The sequence below is a fragment of the Ranitomeya imitator genome, chromosome 3 (genome assembly GCF_032444005.1).
Source record: "Ranitomeya imitator isolate aRanImi1 chromosome 3, aRanImi1.pri, whole genome shotgun sequence".
NCBI lineage: Eukaryota > Metazoa > Chordata > Amphibia > Anura > Dendrobatidae > Ranitomeya > Ranitomeya imitator.
The window spans coordinates 706,441,658-706,461,890 of NC_091284.1; the positions used below are offsets into that span (position 1 = coordinate 706,441,658).

The 20,233-nt window shown below is 40.7% G+C and overlaps 1 protein-coding gene across 2 annotated transcripts; it reads right to left on the reverse strand.

The window, feature by feature from the left end:
• Positions 1-4,121: 4,121 nt before the first annotated feature.
• Positions 4,122-19,246, reverse strand: LOC138672284 (chymotrypsin-like elastase family member 1). 2 transcript variants are annotated; one of them, XM_069760243.1, is made up of 8 exons: positions 19,160-19,246; positions 16,346-16,437; positions 13,304-13,404; positions 12,477-12,602; positions 9,939-10,075; positions 7,997-8,142; positions 6,484-6,633; positions 4,122-4,242 (listed from the first exon to the last, which is right to left on the reverse strand). In XM_069760243.1, the coding sequence occupies exons 1-8, from the start codon at positions 19,197-19,199 to the stop codon at positions 4,234-4,236; spliced, it is 801 nt and encodes a 266-aa protein (XP_069616344.1). In that variant the 5' UTR covers positions 19,200-19,246; the 3' UTR covers positions 4,122-4,233. The 2 variants fall into 2 exon arrangements, with proteins under 2 accessions (XP_069616344.1, XP_069616343.1); XM_069760242.1 differs by lacking the exon at positions 4,122-4,242 and having other exon boundaries at positions 6,469-6,633.
• Between the last annotated feature and the right edge of the window lie 987 nt (positions 19,247-20,233).

Sequence of the window (20,233 nt, forward strand, 5' to 3'; positions counted from 1 at the left end):
GCAACAGGATTTTTGCTTTGAAAAAAGCAGTTGGTTTGCACAGCAGCGTACAAACAGCAATGCAGCTATCAGGGTCCAGGAGCCTTATAAGGCAGCCTAATAAGCTACAGAGCTGATGCACCCCAAAAAAAACACTGTCCCTGCAAAGAAAAGGTGGTGTTGGACAGTGGAAATCGCTACAGCACAAGCAGTTTGGGGGTTAATATTCCCTGCCTAAGTATATCCCTGCTTCTGACGAAGCTGCAGCAACCTCTCCCTATGCTCAGATCGGCAGAAGTAAGATGGCGGTCGGCGTGCACGACCCTTTATAGCCCCTGTGACGCCGCAGAAAGCAAGCCAATCACTGCCATGCCCTTCTCTAAGATGGTGGTGACCGAGACCTGTGTCATCACGCTGCCCACACTCTGCGTGCACCTTAATTGGCTGAGAAATGCCACAGTGGGATCGGGTCGGGTTTCACGAAACCCGACTTTACCAAAAGTTGGCGATTTATGAAAATGTCCGATCTGTTTTGCTCAACCCTAGTTCCTAGTAAACTCATGCTGATATTGTAAGCAAACAATTTTTTGATGTTTTGAGACCCAACTCTAGCACAATAAAAATGATGTATAATATTGCAGCATTAATATTGCAGGAAAATTTTCACCTCAAATAGACGTATAAGACTGCAGTATCAATATAGCAATGCTATTGAGATCCAACCAAGTCTGGCTGTGTGCTTTTGACGCACAACTGCTGCAGTAAAAATGATGAATAAAATTTCCTTGATCATAACTTGCAAGATTAAAAGCAAAAAGAATATTATTAGCACCAAGAAGCTGGTTTTGGTATGAGTTGAAGGCGGCAGAGTAAAGGGCATGCAATTCACCCTATCCTGTCTTACTTCATCCCTTCAGCACAATCTCTACTTAAGTGCTGCTAACAGCAGTATTACTATTTATTATAATTAGCCTTAAGAATGGCTGTTGTAATTAAAAGAAATGTTAATGTGGTTGATTTCCTGGCTAATACGCAGCTACAACTCTGTCTCACTTTCACCAGCACCTCTCCCTACTCTGCCTGTTTCTGGGGTATGGTGTGACGAGCATGGATTCACGGCTCTTATATATAGACCTGATGACGGTTTGCGGCCAGCCAATTACAGTAATGTCACAACCAACATGGCTACGGTATTACAGTGACTGGCAAGCAATTCGGTCCCCACATGTTCATTGGCTGTTTAAAAAGCGCCAAACATACGAGGCAGGGACTTGAGCTCTCACTCGAATATTAAACTAATACTTGCCGAGTAACAAGCATCCCGAGCACACTGATGCTGGAGCGAGTAACGAGTATTGACGAGCATGCTCGCTCATCACTAATCCTTACCAATGGTAAGAAGATGCTGGGAGTTACCAGCCATCATCAGACTGATGACTATACAGGAATCACAGCACTGAAGAGACATATCCCGTTTCACAAATAAATGTTTGCATCCAGGTGCCTTATAGGTGACATCTTCTCTGATTCAAGTTGTTTCCATCCCTTTTGTCTCTGTGTAGTACAGATGCCATGATGAGATTTTACACGCAGAGCAGGTCCCTGCAGACTTTCTTCTTCTCTGTCTACAGCAGCACATCCTGAAACGGTGCCCTTAGAAAAAAACATATTATACAACCCCATAAATATAAATATCTCCCATGCTGCGCCCCTGAATAAATAATTGCCCCTTACTGTGCTTCCTGTACAAAATATTCCCCTTACACTGCCCTTCTCCATAGTATCCCCTATACTATCCCCTCTCCATAATGTCCCCCAAATTACACCTTTCCAAAATATTTTTCCCCCACTGCCTCCCTGCATAATGATCCCATTCACAGTCCCCCTAAATTCCCCTTAATGTCCCCATTGCCCCATAATGTCCCCCCATTCCTCCATAATGGCCCCACAGTGTCCTCCATTATGTCACTCATTGCCCCATAATGGCTCAATAGTGTCCTCCATTGCTCTATAAGGTTCCCCATTGCCTCAAAGAGCGCTACAATGGCCTCCATAGTGTCCCTCATTGATCCTCATCACCCCCTAGTTTTCCAAATTGGCTCATAATGTCCCCCATAATGGTATCCATAGTGTCCCCATTGCTCCATAATGTCCCTCAGTGACCCATAATGTTCCCCATAGCCTCATCGTTATATTCCCTATAATGGCCTCCATAATATTCTCCATTGCCCCATAATGTTCGCCATAGCCTCATAATGTCTCCTATAATGGCCTCCATAGCGTGCCCAATTATCTTTCCCAGTGCTCCATAATGGCCTCTGGAAAGTAACACCAAGCACCAAACAAACAATTCATCTTTGACTCCTGAAACGCTTACCGGTGCCCGCCACGACCGCTGCACCTCTGCGGCCCTGCACCAGCAGCAGTGTGATGTGAGCAGCATGCTGACATAATCACACTGCTGCACGTCGGTGCCGGCACAGAGTAGTGCTGCTCTGCCCGCAGTTTTCAAATGTATTCATGCCTGAAAGACGTTAATACATTTGAATTTAGGATGGAGGGAGCGGCGTCTCCCGGGCAGCTCTGCGCGCCGCACAATATACTCCATCAGGCTGCATGTTCTGCAGACCTGTCATATACTACATTAAAATGTACATACTATTTATTAGTGTTCATTCAGTAAAGTGCTGTTAGAAAGCATCAGCGCCACTCACTTTTGCATCATGAGGTGAGCAGTGCTGACGACGTTACATGAACAGATGCACGCTAAGGACATATACTGGTATAATGCACCTGTCTTATTAAGTAGAATAAAACATGATGCCTTCTGGCTATGCAAACGTTCTGGCGGGTACTTTTCGACACAACATCATTAGTGCCAAACATCTCGCAATGAAAATGTGAATGGTGCCTGGGAAACCCCTTTTTGGATCTACAGTTGAGTGATAATTCTGGATGATTTTGTGTAGGACAGCAGATTTGGAGATATGTTTGAGTTGTGGAGCACTCGAAGACTAAGACTAGGGGGTGATCTTATTTTAATGTATAAATATGAGGGGACAGTACAAAGACCTTTCTGATGATCTTTTTAATCACAGACCTGAAACAGGGACAAGGGGGCATCCTCTGCATTTGGAGGAAAAAAGGTTTAAGCATAATAACAGACGCGGATTCTTTACTGTAAGAGCAGTGAGACTATGGAACTCTCTGCCGTATGATGTTGTAATGAGTGATTCATTACTTAAATGTAAGAGGGGATTGGATACCTTTCTGGAAAAGTATAATGTTACAGGGTATATATACTAGATTCCATGATAGGGCGTTGATCGAGGGAACTAGTCTGATTGCCGTATGTGGAGTCGGGAAGGAATTTTTTTCCCCAATGTGGAGCTTACTCTTTGCCACATGAGTTTTTTTTGCCTTCCTCTGGATCAACATGTTAGGGCATGTTAGGTTAGGCTATGGGTTGAACTAGATGGACTTATAGTCTTCCTTCAACCTTAATAACTATGTAACTATGTAACTATGTAACTCTACCCCCAGATGAAGGCACGCAGCTGAAACGCATGTCGGGGCCTTGTCACCACACCACCAAGACATATCTTATATATTAGATTACTTGCCCCATGTTTACCACTTTGTATTGACTTCTGCTATACTCTTTGCTGTTACATGCTGATATCGATTTGGCACATGGTTTCTTTTTGCATGGTTTCTTTTTGCCACAACCCGTCATATTACCATACTATTCTGCCTCTTGCTGTTTTGTGGTGCCAGCCATTGGATGACTCACATGTTTAATCTCTATTTTACGTCTCATCTACCTAATAAAGGTGCATTTTTTATACCAATGGTTCCTTGTGCACATCTTCCTTCTCCTGTAGGCTCTATTAAATCTTATCAGTAGCAACGGTCATCTCTTCACTCAGTAATGTACAAAATCTGTCTTCATTGAGTGCAGATTTTACCCGGGAATTCAGGATTTTGAGAATGAAGCATCAGTTCTAGTTGAGAAATTAGCAGATTTCTCTCATAAGATATATTACAAACTTGCTTATTTATTGATTTATGAAATAAAAAATAAAATGAGGGTTACACTTTAAGGGACAACTGTATTGAACAAACTGACGCTAAAGACAGTCTGTGAGAAAGAAGTCTTTTAATGGAGTAGCATAGAAAAATATTGCCACTGGCGTTAAAACAAAGTGATAAGATAATCTGGTCTGTATTTTCTGAGATTGTCCAAGTAGCAATTTAGATATTCTGAAAGAAAAAAAGTCACACGTGAGAATAATTCCAGGTCAATTACTTCAGACAGCAATCAGTGGTATCTGGCCCATTTCTATAGAATTACATCTTAATAAAAATACGAAGCTTCATGGAATTAGAAAATGTCTGTTCTCATTGCGAATATATTTCATCCCTTTGACGGGGTTGTTTATTTTTTTTCCAGAAAAAAACATGAGTTTTCATCCGTATAACCATCTTTTCTATACGCAGTTCATTATTTCCTTTATTACACATCCATATAAGTCAATAAATAAATAAAGGTCACATACAATTTTATCTCTTAATTATTGTAAAGTATCAGTGACAAATGCTTACACATACGGATAGTAACCCATTTGTCATCCTTTTGATGCGTACCCCTTGACTTATACACTTATTAGACAAGTCAGTATTTTGACCATATCATCATTTTTATGCATCTTTTCCGACTCCAAGCTGTATATAATACCCTTTATTAAGGTGTGTAGAATTGCTTGACAGCTTTTTTTTTCTCCGTCGAAATGGACCAAAAAAGAGATTTAGGTGACTGTAACACTTGTAATATTCTATTTCTTTTCAGAGGGATGAAGCAGTCCTCAAACTGCTAAGATATTTGGGTGTGACCAAAGAACCATCAAAAGTTTTGTTGTAAGTAATCAGCAGGGCAAAAAACAAGTTGAGAAAGTTGAAAAGGAAAAAATAATTAATTGCCAAAGATTTGAGAAGAATAAAATCGGAAGCAACCAGGAAGCCATTATCCTCCAGTGCTGTCATATTCCAGAACTGCAGCCTCCTTGCAGAGCCCAGGAGTACAAGGTGTTCAGTGACGTCACTTGTTGGGGTAGCACTGGTTTCTGCACTCGATATGTTCTTCTTACAATGCGCTCTCTTGCCGGTTCGTTACTGCTGATCTGAGCCAGCAAGGGAGCGCACTGTCACTATGCATATTGCATAGTGACAAGAATCTGCTGAGCATATATCGGAATTGACAAACAACGCATGCTCACTAGAGCAGGGACTAGCCTAACCCCCGAAATGGAGGTCACTGATGACAATTCGCTTCAGGGAGGAGGAAGAGGCTATGGCAGTGACAGCAGCCTCTTCTTCCTGAGGATGTTTCGATTCAGTATCCCAGTTTGCACTGGGATTCTGAAACGAAGTGTCATTAAAGATGAGGTAGTAAAAAATTATATATAGTATTTAGTGTCGTAAGGAAGGATATGGAATTTCTACTTAAAGTGTATTAGAAAAAAGTTTCGATTGTGACATTTAAATAGATAGGGATTTAGAATTAAAATTAATTTGTGCTACGGACCACACTTTAAAGATGAATGAATAATGACATGGCCCCTTCCTTGCCTGACCTAAGCTCTATTGAGAACTTGTGGGCCCTTCTTAAATGGGAGCTTTACTGTGAAGGATAGCAGTCACCTCTCTGAGCAGAGACTGGGAGGCTGTGGTTGGTGCTGCCCAAAAAGTTTAAGATTAAGAAACTGACAGACTCCATGGATGGACAGCTTATGACCGTTATTGAACAGATGGGTGACTATGTTGGTCGCTGATATTTTTTAAATGACAGAAATCTATTTTTTGTTCACTTTGAGATATTTGTTATAATTCTCAAAATTTACGTTTTTTCACTTAGTTGCATAATAATAATGGTCACTAATAGTTGCCAATAATTCTACACACATAAATATTATCCTACGAAAGACAAAATCTCACTTTTACTTTTTTAAATATTCATGTTTATTAACCTTTTGGATTGACCGACAGCACTGAAGTTGTTCAATAGTAAAATTAATCATCAAAATTATAAATTGCCCAATAATTGTGCACATTGTGTAATTGGTGAGTTTGATTCTGAATATGAACCAAAGTACATGATGCTGTGATTTGTTTATATGTAAACCATCAGTTCCGGTGTAAAATCGTTGAAGTGAACTACCACATTGACGTGTATTGGGCAGTGTGCTATAAGTTTTGCATACTGACCGCACATGGACATTTAATATGTTTGTCTGAACGAGTCCAAAAAAATAGTGCATTGAAAATACAAGAAAATTGTGGACTTAACCCCAACCACGATTATATCTACAATTCTCCTTTAGAGCCTACCATTCTCCATGAGCATGATTAGGTGAATTAGACCGTAGCCCACTAGTGCCAACTTCTGTGCATTTTTGTACTATGATGTGTTAGAATATACAAACAAGTTTTTTAGTATGAACTCACGCTGTTGATCCAGGAGATGTAAGCAGATACTCTGGTGAAGACAGTAGGCTTAAGGTAGGCATTGCATCCCAGGGAGGACACAAAGCTAGCAATACCGTGAACTTGGAAGACACCACCGACGGCACAGTTCAGAGGGCCACCAGAATCTCCCTAAAAAGAAAAGATGGATACATAAACATGATTTCTTTTGTGATCAATAATTCTGTTAGGCTGATTCTGAGATGTCGCTTGAAACTTCTTGGTTCCAATGCAAAGCTATGATGTACCGTTTATTTTACAAGAGTGTCCTTATACACAGTAAAGAGTCACAAAAACAAAGAGATAGCGGGCACCGCACAAATATATATCACAGGGATCCACCACATGCATATAACATGGTACAAGAAACAAAAAAAGAATAGAAGATATGCACACTAATGGGATCAACCAATAATAATAAATTTTATTATATTTAATATAACACTTCAAAGAGGCAAAAAAAGGGACACACAATTAAAAACATTTCAAAAGCCAAATGGACCAACTTTGATCCCCAGGACCAAAGTTGGGGATCAAAGTTGGTCCATTTGGCTTTTTAAATGTTTTTAATTGTGTGTCCCTTTTTTGCCTCTTTGAAGTTTTATGTTAAATATAATAAAATTTATTATGATTCGTTGATCCCATTAGTGTGCATACCTTCTTTTCTTTTTTTGTTTCTTACATAAAGGGTCACATGACATGTCATGTGATTCCGGCAGCCAATCAGCAGCTGGCGATCAGCTGCAGCCTTTCAGTATTTTGTCAAAGTAGAAGTCCGATCTGGAATGTAAGAATATTGTTTTTTTTATTTTAGAATTGGCGATGGACAATCCTTTTGAGCCATACAGTAGCTCGGTGATTTCCAGATGCTGTCCACCTCACTTAGCTGCCGGTAAAGTATGTTCAGTTTATGCATTAAAATACTTACCAGTCACCGCCTTCTGCCATTTCAGCTGCTAAAGTCTTCTTTTACTGATTGATAATGGGTACGGAAATTACAAAAATATGCTGGATTGGTACTTTAATTTTAGTGAACTTTCCTCACCCTGAAAAAGGTTCTACAAAAATGTACATAATATGGAACAAACAGCTTAGCCTTGATTCATGAAGACTAGCAGTTTAAATGCCAGCCTTGATAAAAAATGCAGTGGAGTTAATTAAATTAAGAAGAGTATGCCCCTTAAAGAATTTGGCACATTTTTCAGCTGCTGTGAGCCAATGTAAGAAATGTGCTTTAGTGACATTAATTATAAAATTTGCCAACCTGACTTGGCCATGCCCTCTCTTAGCTAATCCCTGCTTGTCCTTCAAATAGCCAGGACTGGCATAAAAATGGTAAGATTGTGCAACAAATAGTTTTGCACTAAAATTATTTTGAAAACTGTTTGATAAATCAAGGCCTAAGTTCAGTTCATTCGGTTCATTGTTCATAGATTTGACCAATTAAAATATATGTAAAAAATGTTGAAAGAATAAAAAAAGTGACTGATCTTACATTGCATCCGGCCTGGACTCCATTACCACCGGCACACACCATGGTAGTCTTAACAGTGCTGCCCCAGTAGGAGCTGGTAGAGCAGGTGGAGTGGGCTACGACGGGCAGAGGGGCCTGCTGGAGGATGGATGGCAGAGAGCCGCCAGCTAGGAAAGTAAAGCAAAACAAAATGATGTTACTCTTTAATATGTTCAAATGATAGAAATTACTTATATATAACTGAAAAAAGCATATAGTGATGATCTGCAGATAAATAACATAATAATCAACTTAGACTGGTTAACTGGAGCAATGTCTTCAGGCAGAATATGAATTTGTATTTCTCCCTGCAGGCTTTCTCATCCAGTCTTGGGGCAGTGCAGGGAGTTGAAACAGGTATCGCTTACAATAAGCTCAGCGGTAGTCGCTCCTCTGCACCTTGAGTGATCGCTTGCTCCTCAGCGTATGTGTGCAGAGTAGGCTATTGGTCAAGGTGCAGGGAGGGAGTGATCACAGTCTGCCCACTGTATAGTGAAAGGTGACTATGACGGCTCATTGCACTGCGCCCATGACTGGAAGTGAGCGGCTACATGGAGAATATAACTTCCTTTTCTCCCTGTAGCCGCTGCATAATATACACACATAAGCCCCAATTCATCAAAGCAACTATGCCAGCATTCTGGGATAAATTGCCTTGAAAATTTGACAGCTGCATAGAAATACTTACTGTAACACTCATGTCAGGAGAGCAGATGGCCCGTCCGAGGGCTGCAATGCGATCCTCGGGCATACAGCAATCTGACTCAATCAGTGACGCTGGCTAGAAGGTGTGGGCGGGATTATTGGCGGGGAAGGGGTGAATATTCATTAAGCATATACACTTGGCTAATCAGTGACACTGGCAGAGGGGCGGGCGGGATTATGGATGAGGGTAGGGGTGAATATTCATCAAGCATATATACACACTTGGCTAATCAGTGACACCGGCACAGGGGTGGGCGGGATTATGGATGAGGGTAGGGGTGAATATTCATCAAGCATATATACACTTGGCTAATCAGTGACACCGGCAGAGGGGTGGGCGGGATTATGGATGAGGGTAGGGGTGAATATTCATTTATCATTTTCATATGCTTGAATTGTCGGCATGAGACAACAAATTTGTCCAGGGCTTACAGGAACAATGGGGCCACATACAGAAATAAAGGTTACAATACTGAAAGGGTTGCCCAAGCCCTATTTCGGGATATTATTCATATACTACAAAGAAATGATCTAACAGATTTCCCTTCAAGAGGATAAAAATTTTGATTGGAGTGCTTCTTAAAACATGAGTTATTCATTCAGAATATTGGAGTAAATTTATTATTATTTATTTATTATGCTTTGCTTATATAGCACCATCATATTCCACAGCACTTTACATACATTGTCATCACTGTCCCCATTGGGGCTCACAATCTAGATCCCCTATCAGTATGTCTTTGGAATGTGGGAGGAAACTCATGCAAACACGGGGAGAACATACAAACTGCTTGCAGATGTCGTCCTTAGTGGGATTTGAACCCAAGACCCCAGTGCTGCAGTGCTAACCACTGAGCCACCGTGCTGCCCACAATTATTTCTACAAAATATATTCCTCAAATTTGATAGACATATGAAACCATCTCTCTGTACAGTAACGCAACCTCATATATTAGCTCACATTTGCCACTAGCTGAAGAGGGCATATTTAGCTCCCATGATAAATAATATTAGATGCTACACTCTGGAAGTTATAGTGCCAGGAATATTATAGATTGTTAAAAAATATATATATTTTTGTATTTTATTTGTCTACTTTCACAGTTACTAAAAATAGTTTGAGAATGAACCTGGACCACTCAGAATTCAGTAATTGTAAAAAAAAACTAAATGTTTAATCAGCCATCTAACATGTACTATGGACTGTAGTAAAACTTACTGCTGGTTCTTCCCCATCCGGTAATGGTACAATCATGGTTATTGGCCAGGACATCACCATCAGCTGGGAGAGCAGCCAGTTGTACATAGCTGTTCAGGGAAGCGCTTGAAGCCAGGGACAGGATGGCGATATCATAACTGAAAGGAAAAACATGACGGCAAGCTTTAATCAGTAATGTTACCTTTCATTCAATCCTAACACTGTTATTAATTAAAGGGAATCTGTCGCCAGGTCTTTCTACCCCATCAAAGAGCAGCATGATGTAGAGGAAGAGACCCTGATTCGTGTGATGTATCACTTACTAGACTGCTTGTTCTGTTTTATTTGCTACAGATCTAGCACTTCTCTGACTAACCTCAACCAAACCAGTGATTGGCAGCCTTCTGTGACACTGTGCATAGTCAGAAAGCTGCCAATCAGTGGTGGGGGTGGGTTATACAGAGCTCATGAATATGGAAGTCTGGATGGCAGCAGCCTTGCTTGATCTCTAGTCTTAATATTCTGCAAATAAAGCAATGATTTTATGGAAACTACAGCAAGCAGCCTAGTAAGTGACTCATCATAGGAATCAGGGTCTCGGTCCCTACATTATGCTGTTCTCAAAATAGGTGGAAAAAACCTGCTGAGAGATTCCCTTTAAGGCTCATTGATAATTAGTAAAGGGCGGGTGGGGACTTTGTGTTCTGTTAAGAAGCTAATGAATGGTCACTAATGAATTGTCAAGTGTTCCTCTATACAGAGACCAACATCTGGATAAAACTTCTCCATGAGAAGCAATCAGAAAATTAATTTTAACGTTATTGAAGTATTAGCACAAAACTCAATGTTTTGGCCATCTGTGGACCTTGGTCATGGCCTGTCTATATCACGGAGCTCATTCTGCAGTGCTGATCATAAGTGCAGTGCTTATTTTAGTCTGCACTGCAGGATAAGCTCCTTAATATAGACAGGCCGTGACTGACGCTTCAATAAGATCAAAATCCTTCTTCTGATTGCATCTCTTGGAGCGCCGTAGATCATGGTTATCTTCTTCTACATTTGGGTGGACTTCCACCACCATCGTAACCGCCTCATTGAACAGTTACTGCCCAACCATTATATCCAGTGATCTTAATGTGGCCTTGTTCCCTTTCAGTCTGCTATGATGCAGCATTCTGATACTGTGATCTTCGCCCGCTCAACATCTTATCACTCTGGCCAACGTTGGACAAAAAAAGGAAATCGAGCCAAACTGAAATAACACATAATTATATGCATTATAAGTCTGGGTGATGGCTTATTGATGGACTAAGCAATGTCTCCCCTAATCTAGTAGTGGATTTGACATGCATAATATTTAACATGGAGGAAAAGCAATTATGTATGGTCAACAAAAGCTACACAGGAGGCCTTATGTGGTTTAGGCCATGTTCGCACGTTCAGTATTTGGTCAGTATTTTACCTCAGCATTTGTAAGTCAAAACTAGAAGTGGGTGATAAATACAGAAGTGGTGACGTGTTTCTATTCTACTTTTCCTCTGATTGTTCCACTCCTGGTTTTGGCTTACAAATACTGAGGTAAAAAACTAACCAAATACTGAACGTGTGAACGTGGCCTTAGTCTGAGTCAGAACAGCACAAGAGTAGGTTCATTTTTCTGTCAGACTGAGGTCACATACTGGAGTAGAGCAGGGGTCCCCAACTCCAGTCCTCAAGGCCCACCAACATGTCATGTTTTCAGGATTTCCTTAGTCTTGCCCAGGTAATAATTGCATCACCTGTGCAATGCAAAGGAAATCCTGAAAACATGACCTGTTGGTGGGCCTTGAGGACTGGAGTTGGGGACCCCTGGAGTAGAGGATGCAGAATTGGCTCTCGAAGTAACAAAGTAATCATGTAAGGCTTTATCAGCTGGACTCATTTAGGCTACTTTCACACTTCCGTCGGTACGGGGTCGTCGCAAATCGCCGGCCCGACGGACGTTGTGCTAAATTTACCACAACGTGGGCAGCGGATGCAGTTTTATCACGCATCCGCTGCCCATTGTGATGAGCGGGGAGGAGGGGGCGGAGTTAATAAAAATGTTACATTGAACTTTTTTTGTGACGACGGTCCGCCAATTACTGACGCATCCAGTGCCACGATGTATGGAACGTGTGCCCATACGTCGTGATGCGTCGGTAATACAAGTCTATGTGCAAAAAACACATCCTGCGAGCAACTTTGCAGGATGCGTTTTTTGCACAGAACGACGTATTGCGACGTCTTGTAAAAGTCGGAAGTGTGAAAGTAGCCTAAGGGAACACTTACACTGACTTACACGCGGGTGTAAACGACTACTGATTGATTACATAGGAGCCGAATAGCAGATGTTTAGTATCGAGTTTAGTCAGGCCGACCGTGCTTCCAATGGAACAGAAAGATCAGTAATAGATTGTTCAGCGCGCATAGGCTGCCATAGTTCTCGGCAGCACATATTCTGTTTCCACAGGACGATGTGCTGCCAAGAACGATGATTTTTTTTAAAGCAAACTAAAAGATCAATTTATCTCCTCTTACCCAGAAGCCACGCTGTTGGAGTTCCAGCTGGCATGCTTCCTGATGCTGGACACAGCAATGATCTGCTCAGTACCTTCATTCACACTAAGGTTATGGTCTCCAAGTGCCACACGGAAGTTGACAACCCTGTTAAACAGGACGCAACATCATTTATTTTGGTTATGATAAGGAGAACAATAACATTTATTTAGGGAAGTAAAATCAATATTATCATTTTATTGTCCAAATTAATCTGAAGTAGGTCGTATACCACAAATTATAGCATTGAAGAAAATAATCCAGAAGTGTATGCATTGAAACGGATGACTTCTATACCTGCTCTAGACTGCGAGTTTTGGAAACTAGACAATTACTAAGCCATTTATAGGCATTTCTTTACCAGGGTGAAAAATTAAGTTTTATTGCCTGTCCTTACAGTTGCATTGTAATTATTTCTACCTCCACTGCAAATGAGATGTATTATCAAAATGTATTAATTTTTTGCTTTAAACCAAAGAAACAAGACCAATTATTTACCTGAGCACAACTAATGTAACAAGTGTTTTCTCCAAATTCACCACTAAATACCACTTTTACTAAATACTGCAGTGTTGGAAGTATTCAGCCCCTTAAGTGTCATTAGTGCGTAGTAGAGCACCTTAGGCTGTTATAACCTGCTGCAAACATGATGCATAGTGAGATACTAGCTTCTGCTATCGTACCAGATGAATCTTCGCCTGTTCCTCATGGGCAATGGCTTCCATATAGACGCTTACTATATCCATTAGACCTTTTTAGTATTTTATTAACTTGAATGATCCCAAAATAAAAAAAGTGTAAAGCAATACCTGTCAACACAGTGGGCAGCAGTCAGCACACGGTTGGCAAGGATCAGGGAGCCTCCACAGGTGTGGTACCAGCTGGAACCAGACTGATACTGCAGGGAGATCTACATGGACAGAACAAAGATATTACTATTCAAGTAAAAGTTACACAATATTTTTATCCCAGGATGTTATAGGTTAATTTCATGTCAACATATGGTTTTCAGGGGCAGAAGTCTTTTGGGTGATACATGCTACCAGCAAAGCTTCTACAGAGGTGACCAGGGTCTACACAAGTGTACACAAGGGTACATGGATTGAGAGCAATTGTTAGGACGTTTTGCGAATTTCCCATAATAATAATGCAAATTGTCTCTTCAGAGAGGAAGGGGACTAGAACTCTAGTGCCACCTATTGGAAGTAGCAATCCTAACAGTCAATGTTAACCCTTTAACGAGCCAAACCCTTCAATCAGCCAAACCAGATCTCCACTTTGCACTGACGAGGGGCAGTACCCCGAAACCCAGTGTCTGCAAATTGAGATTCTGGTTTGGCTATTATCCTAAGTCATGTGACAAGGCTCGTCAAAGGGTCGACATTGACTGTTAGGATTGCTACTTCCAATAGGTGGCACTAGAGTTCTAGTCCTCTTCCTCTCTGAAGAGACAATTTGCATATTTCCCAGAGGAGCTTTGCGGCTTTAAGTCTCCTCACCTCCACATGCTTATCATGTCACTGTCCGCAAGGAGAAACGATGCTTCTTGGATCCCCATAATAATAAAGAAAGTTTCCAGGAAAAATAAATACTCTTATCACAGATTTACCGCAGCAGAGGCGTGACAACTAGTAAGATCTGGTTTTAATAGAGTTGTTCTCGGAATAGAGCAGAATCACACCTTTCAAGGTAACACAACTGAAGAATCTCACAGAAATGATAAGGGTGGAGGAGTAGGGTCAATCAATGCCGACAATCACATGTGTAAATCTATCGTTTTTACAATATTTTTTTATCAGACTTGGCTTCTATAAACAAGTAACCTCCCTAACAAGAGCGCAGGGCATCTGTGGGATATCACTCTCCTCCCAGCTATCACACAAGAGTACAGGCTGCTGTTATTACAGCTTGTAGTCAGCCTATGCTATAGTAGACATAGACCACCGTTTAATAACTTCCCTTTAATTCAATTGACTCTAAAATGAGCATGATATTCAGAAATGAAACTTCACTTTGCACTGATGAGGGGCAAAAACCCTTAAATAGCTGTCTTCAAATAGAGGTGTTTTTCCTGTTGGAGAAGATTCTGGTTTGGATGAATATACTAAGACATGTGGCAAGACTTATAAATTGCTCTCAGCGCCTTCAGTACCTTAGTACTTACCTACCTTTTTAACATATAGGCGATGGAAAAAAATGGGTTGATTCTGAGCTGCCGTAGGAAGAAGAATGACATATGCCAATCGAAATAGTAAGTGGTTTATTCATATTGCCGATTAGATTGGCATCTGTCATTCTTCTTCCTACGGCAGCGCAGAATCAACCCATCTGTTTTTTTCTATTGCCTATGCTTTATTTTCTCAGGGGTCTACAGAAGTCTCAAGCGCTTTTAGTGGTCGTGTGTACACAGCCCAAACCAGGTGAGTACAATTGTGCTTTTTTACTCCACATCTGTGTTTCCAGATGAGACCCTATTTGCACTTTGTCTCTCTCCCTCTTGGATTTTTTAACATATAGCATTTCAGAGTGCAGATGTATCTTCTTGGTTATATTGAATAGTCGTGACGGCTTGTACCTGTTCACACTTGCCTTATTCTGTTTGGAGGTGCTGTTCAGTTTTTTTATTTTTGTAGTATACTCTTTTATAACTGAACATTTCTCCCATCAGCCTAAAGCGTTTTTAATTACAACTGGACTTAAGGCCTCTTTTACAGGTCCGTGTTTCCAGTACATGTGGTATCCGTTTTTCTCACGGATCTCGCATGTACCCATTATATATTCTATAGTGCTGCTCACATGTTTATGTTTTTATGCAGACCGTGTTTCCATGCAAAACACAGAGACAGGTCCATTTTTCTTCTGGCAGTATGGATGACAAGTCTGTGAAAAACACGTACACCACATGGATGACATCAGTGTACTATCCTCGCGCTGTACATGTTACATGTTTAACATTGCAAACTATAGGAGAAGCTTTGTAAGGCTACGTTCACATTTGCGTTGTGAGGGGCTGCGTCGGCGACGCAACGCACAACGCAAACAAGAACACATGCAAAACGCATAGTTTTGCGACGCATGCGTCCTTTTTTTGCCGGATTTTGGACGCAAAAAAAATGCATCTTGCTGCGTCCTCTGCGCCCTAACGCTTGCAGCACAAAAGACGCATGCATTGCAAAACGCATGCAAACGCATGTCCATGCGCCCCCATGTTAAATATAGGGGCGCATGCGTCGCCGCAGCTGCGCCCGACTCAGCCCGGCAGAACGCAAATGTGAACGTAGCATAATTTATTCCTTTCTTTATCCGCACCGGTAAAACAAGGATGACACACCAATCCAAAACACTGATGACACCGGTATCGTTTTTTCACATACGTGTTTTATACGGATGGGTGAAAGAGGCCTAAATTTGTAGGCTTATAATCTGGGAGAGGGATATAAGGTTAGGGTCCTATCAAAGGTTTGCGCCTCGTCATGGCTGAAGGGCTCTCATGAATTGGATACTTTGTGCACTAACGACCATCATTTTTTTTTTACATATTTTCTTTATCAATTCCAATTTCATATATTCAAGGTTTGCATATTATAGCATTTCAGAGTGCAGCTGTACTTTCTTGGCTAAACTTATATAGTGGCTGTTTCCCATAGGTGGCTACAGAGGCCCTGACTACTCTTGGAAAAGCCTGTTCTCAAAAATAAAAAAAAAGCAATTGTTTGATAAAATAAAATGATGAAAAATGATGACTAATGGGTTTTTAAGCTGTTGCTAGATCTATACACTTTGCTTATTCTCTTCGCTTCCTGTCATCTTACGTGAGCATGTTGTTACCATTTCTTAATATAACTACAGACCTGCCACGGCCAGGCGTTGGGTGCGGCGTTGGAGCCTCCAACCACTCTCGAGTTGTCTTCTACATCCTCTATGTACTGCACAGAGCAGTGTCCTATGTTGAAGAAAGGAAGAACAGATAGAAATTGTTGATTTTCCCCGTATAAAACCTATGATCTTATACAGGCGGAAGGCTGCTGGTCAGGACTAATGTGTCTCCTAACTTGAGATATCTGTTTATATAGCGTTTCATTTAACAATGAATGATTAAATAAGTTATTAAATGCTCTGGTGACATTTCTTTGCTTCATCCATTTTTGTAATTATTGACAGAGCTCAGCATTCAGAGGACTGCTAGATCTGTAGCAGATAACAGATTTTATCAAAATGATCAACTGAAATCAGGTTCTTTATCCCTACATCATGCTGCTCTCAGACGGGGTAGCAAAAATCTGGTGACAGTTTCCCTTTAATACTCGTACAATATATTTTAGACATAACTTTTTTCGGTTTCAAATGTAATGAATGAATAGCTGCAATCCATTCATTTCCGAATATAGTTGTTTACATAATGAAAACTTTTTCTTGCCATTGAGTGAAAATAAGGTTGATATTGTGTGATTAACCCCTTCACCGCCTTGGATCTTTCAGTTTTGGCTTCTCCCGTTTTTGTTCCCTTTCTTCCCAGCGCCATAACTTTTTTTTAGTTTTCCAACAATATGGCCGTGTTGATTTTTGAGGGACAAGTTGTACTTTTCAACACCACCATTGGTTTTACCATATAATTAGTGATGAGCGAATATATTCGTTACTTGAGATCTCCCGAGCACGCTCGGGTGACCGAGTATTTTTTAGTGCTCAGAGATTTAGTTTTTATTGCCTCAGCTGAATGATTTACATCTGTTAGCCAGCATAAGTACATGTGGGGGTTCCCTAGCAACCAGGCAACCCCCACATGTACTTATGCTGGCTAACAGATGTAAATCATTCAGCTTGGGTGCTGAAAATCTCTGAGCACTAAAAAATACTCGAAGGTCACCCGAGCGTGCTCGGGAAATCTCGAGTAACGAGTATATTCACTCTTCACTACATGTAATGTATTGGAAGACAGAAAAAAAAATTCAAAGTGCGGTGAAATTGGAAATAAAAAGTGCAATTCCTCAATTTATTTTTACCATGTTCACTAAATGCTAAAACTGACCTGCCATTATGATTCTCGAGGTCATTATGAGTTCATAGTGGTGAAAAAAATCCATAGTTTGTAAAAAGAGAAAAAAAGTCGCCATTTTCCAGACCCATAGCGTCTCAATTTTTCGTGATCTGCGGCTAAGTTAGGGCTTATTTTTTGCATGCCGAGGTCACATTTTATTGATACCGTTTTGTTGCCCGTATGATCTTTTGATCGACCATTATTGCATTTTGATGCAATGTTGCAGAGAGCAAAAAAGCTAATTCTGGCGTTTTGACTTTTTTTCTTGTTACGCTTAAGCCCTGCTCTATGTAGCAGAAATGCTCACTTGTTATGAGCACCAGCCACTGGATGGGGCTCATAGCTATCTGGCAATCACAACCACAGGGGTCTACTGCAGACCCAGAGTTGCCATGCCAACCCATCGTCAACCCATGGTCATGTGACAATTGCGCCAATGGGCGGGGTTTCTGACACGCTTCCGGCACGATCATGGTAAATGCTTCATTCAGAAATTGACATTGGCATTTAACACGTTAACAGCCGCGGGTGGATCATGATTCCACCCGCGGCTTTTAGGGGCACATATGCCAGAAAAGTTGCGGGCTCATCGCCAGAGCCTGCAGAAAACACGGGGGAGGCGACCTATGACTGGTTATAGTCATTTGGTCATACATACATCATAGAGGTAGATTGTACGGCTATTAGGGGTCCCATGCAGAGATGGGTCCAGAGCTGATGTAATATTTAATGAGACCCTGTGCATAACTTCCTTCTTCAGAGTAACAACATTCTTAGTAAGTCAGCAGCACCATGGGGAAACTATTTTTACATATTTGCAATACGGCTTCTTGTCACCTATGGTTGCTACGGAGATTAAAGAGAATCCATCAGTGCAGAATACTTTCCCAACTTCTCCTCTTTGATTCACATCTCTGAATTCATAGAACCAGAAAAGGGCAGAGACAGAAGAAAAAACACGTAGGTGGAAAGGTGCACTGAACGGTTTGGCCACACCAAGGGTGCACCAAGTGCCAGTGCTCGGTTTGAACAGTCATTTTGTTTTGACAGACTACCTTTAAACTCTCGAACCCAAGGTAGATGCCTGATATTGCACATAAAGAACCATCTATTTTAGATGGTAAAGCACAGAAGTTGCAGAACAACAATTTCAGTACATATTCATGTGAGATGACAATCTATGAGCTGCCTAAAGATCCAAAGATGTTTTAGGAAAGGTCATAATTAGTGATGAGCGAATATACTCGTTGCTTGGGCTTTCCAGAGCACGCTCGGGTGATCTCCGAGTATTTATTAGTGTTCAGAGATTAAGTTTTCATCGCCTCAGCTGAATGATTTACAGCTATTAGCCAGGCTGAGTACATGTGGGGGTTGCTAGGAAATTCCCACATGTATTCAAGCTGTCTAGTAGCTGTAAATCATTCAGCTGCGGCAATCAAAACTAAATCTCCGAACACTAACAAATACTAGGAGATCACCCGAGCGTGCTCGGGAAAACCCGAGCAACGAGTATATTCGCTCATCACTAGTCATAATTTGTCAGCCTTTTTCTCTTCTTTTGAAAAAAATACTATACACAATAAAAGAAAAATACCCAATGTACAAATCTATACTACACATGGCTTACCGCAAAGGACCAGGACAGCAAGGACAAGAAGCCTCAACATTGTGATCAGGTTCTTGTGGTCTGCTACGTGTCTTCATTACAGGCACAACTCTTTTATAGACCTGGAGATAGGTACTGGGAATTATTTTGGATGTGACAGGTGCAATGGTTCTTTTGTTTGCTTGTGAGCCATTACATGGAAAACAAGGACGAATTAGATAATCTTAGATGTAACAATAATAGATGTAGTAATAATAATGGTTATTTCATCATCATAATATGTCTCCACAAAGGAAGATTTGCAAATCTGTATAATGGAGAGGGTTTCATAACATTGGGGGCATAACATTGGAGGATACACACAGAGGGCCCTATTCACCATTTGCATTTTTTAAGTTATTTTTTTATTTTGTTGTATTCGTTGCCTTTTTTGTGCCATAGTCATCAAAATGATGCACATGGTTCATAAATGTTACGGAGTTAAAAATGGGTTTTTTTGTCTGTATTTAACCATTTTTGCAACTTTTACAGCAAAGTCACACGTATTTCAAAATGTCATAAAAAATAGCTCAGAAACTCCAGATGTACATACAATCATTCAGGGGGGATTAGAATACATTAGTGACAAATTTTGCAACTTATTGAAAAGTTGCATATGATGATCAACAGGAGAAAACATCTTGAAACCCTAAACATCAACCACAGTGGCAAACTAAAATAGAATAAAAAAGAAATGGCGCAAATGTAAAGGTGAATTTGGTGCAAACAAAAAAGGCACAAAACTTTAAAACAAAAAAACAAACAAACATAAAAAGGGTTTCTCCAATTGGACTTTAATGTAATGTAAAACTATACCACACTTTTGTAGCGAGTGGCTCCCTTTAGTATAGGTCATTTGTGTTAGATCAGTGGGGCGTCTAACTCTTGGCTTCTTTACCAATCAACTTTTTGAAAGCACCCTTGCACAAGTATGAACCAGAATTATTGAAAAGTAGTCTGTTTCAGGAAATTGCGACACGAAACCATTTTTTTTGGTTACAAAATTCAGAATTTTTTTTATTACTACAATCTAAAATTCATGTTTGGTATTGTTAT

Excerpts from the sequence above, each read along its gene's own strand:
- LOC138672284 (XM_069760242.1), bottom strand. The coding sequence starts at position 19,199 with ATGTTGAGGCTTCTTGTCCTTGCTGTCCTGGTCCTTTGCG. Across the intron at positions 16,438-19,159 it reads TGCTGTCCTGGTCCTTTGCG|GACACTGCTCTGTGCAGTAC; the intron begins GTAAGCCATGTG and ends TCTTCAACATAG. Across the intron at positions 6,634-7,996 it reads GAGTCCAGGCCGGATGCAAT|GGAGATTCTGGTGGCCCTCT; the intron begins GTAAGATCAGTC and ends TTTTCTTTTTAG.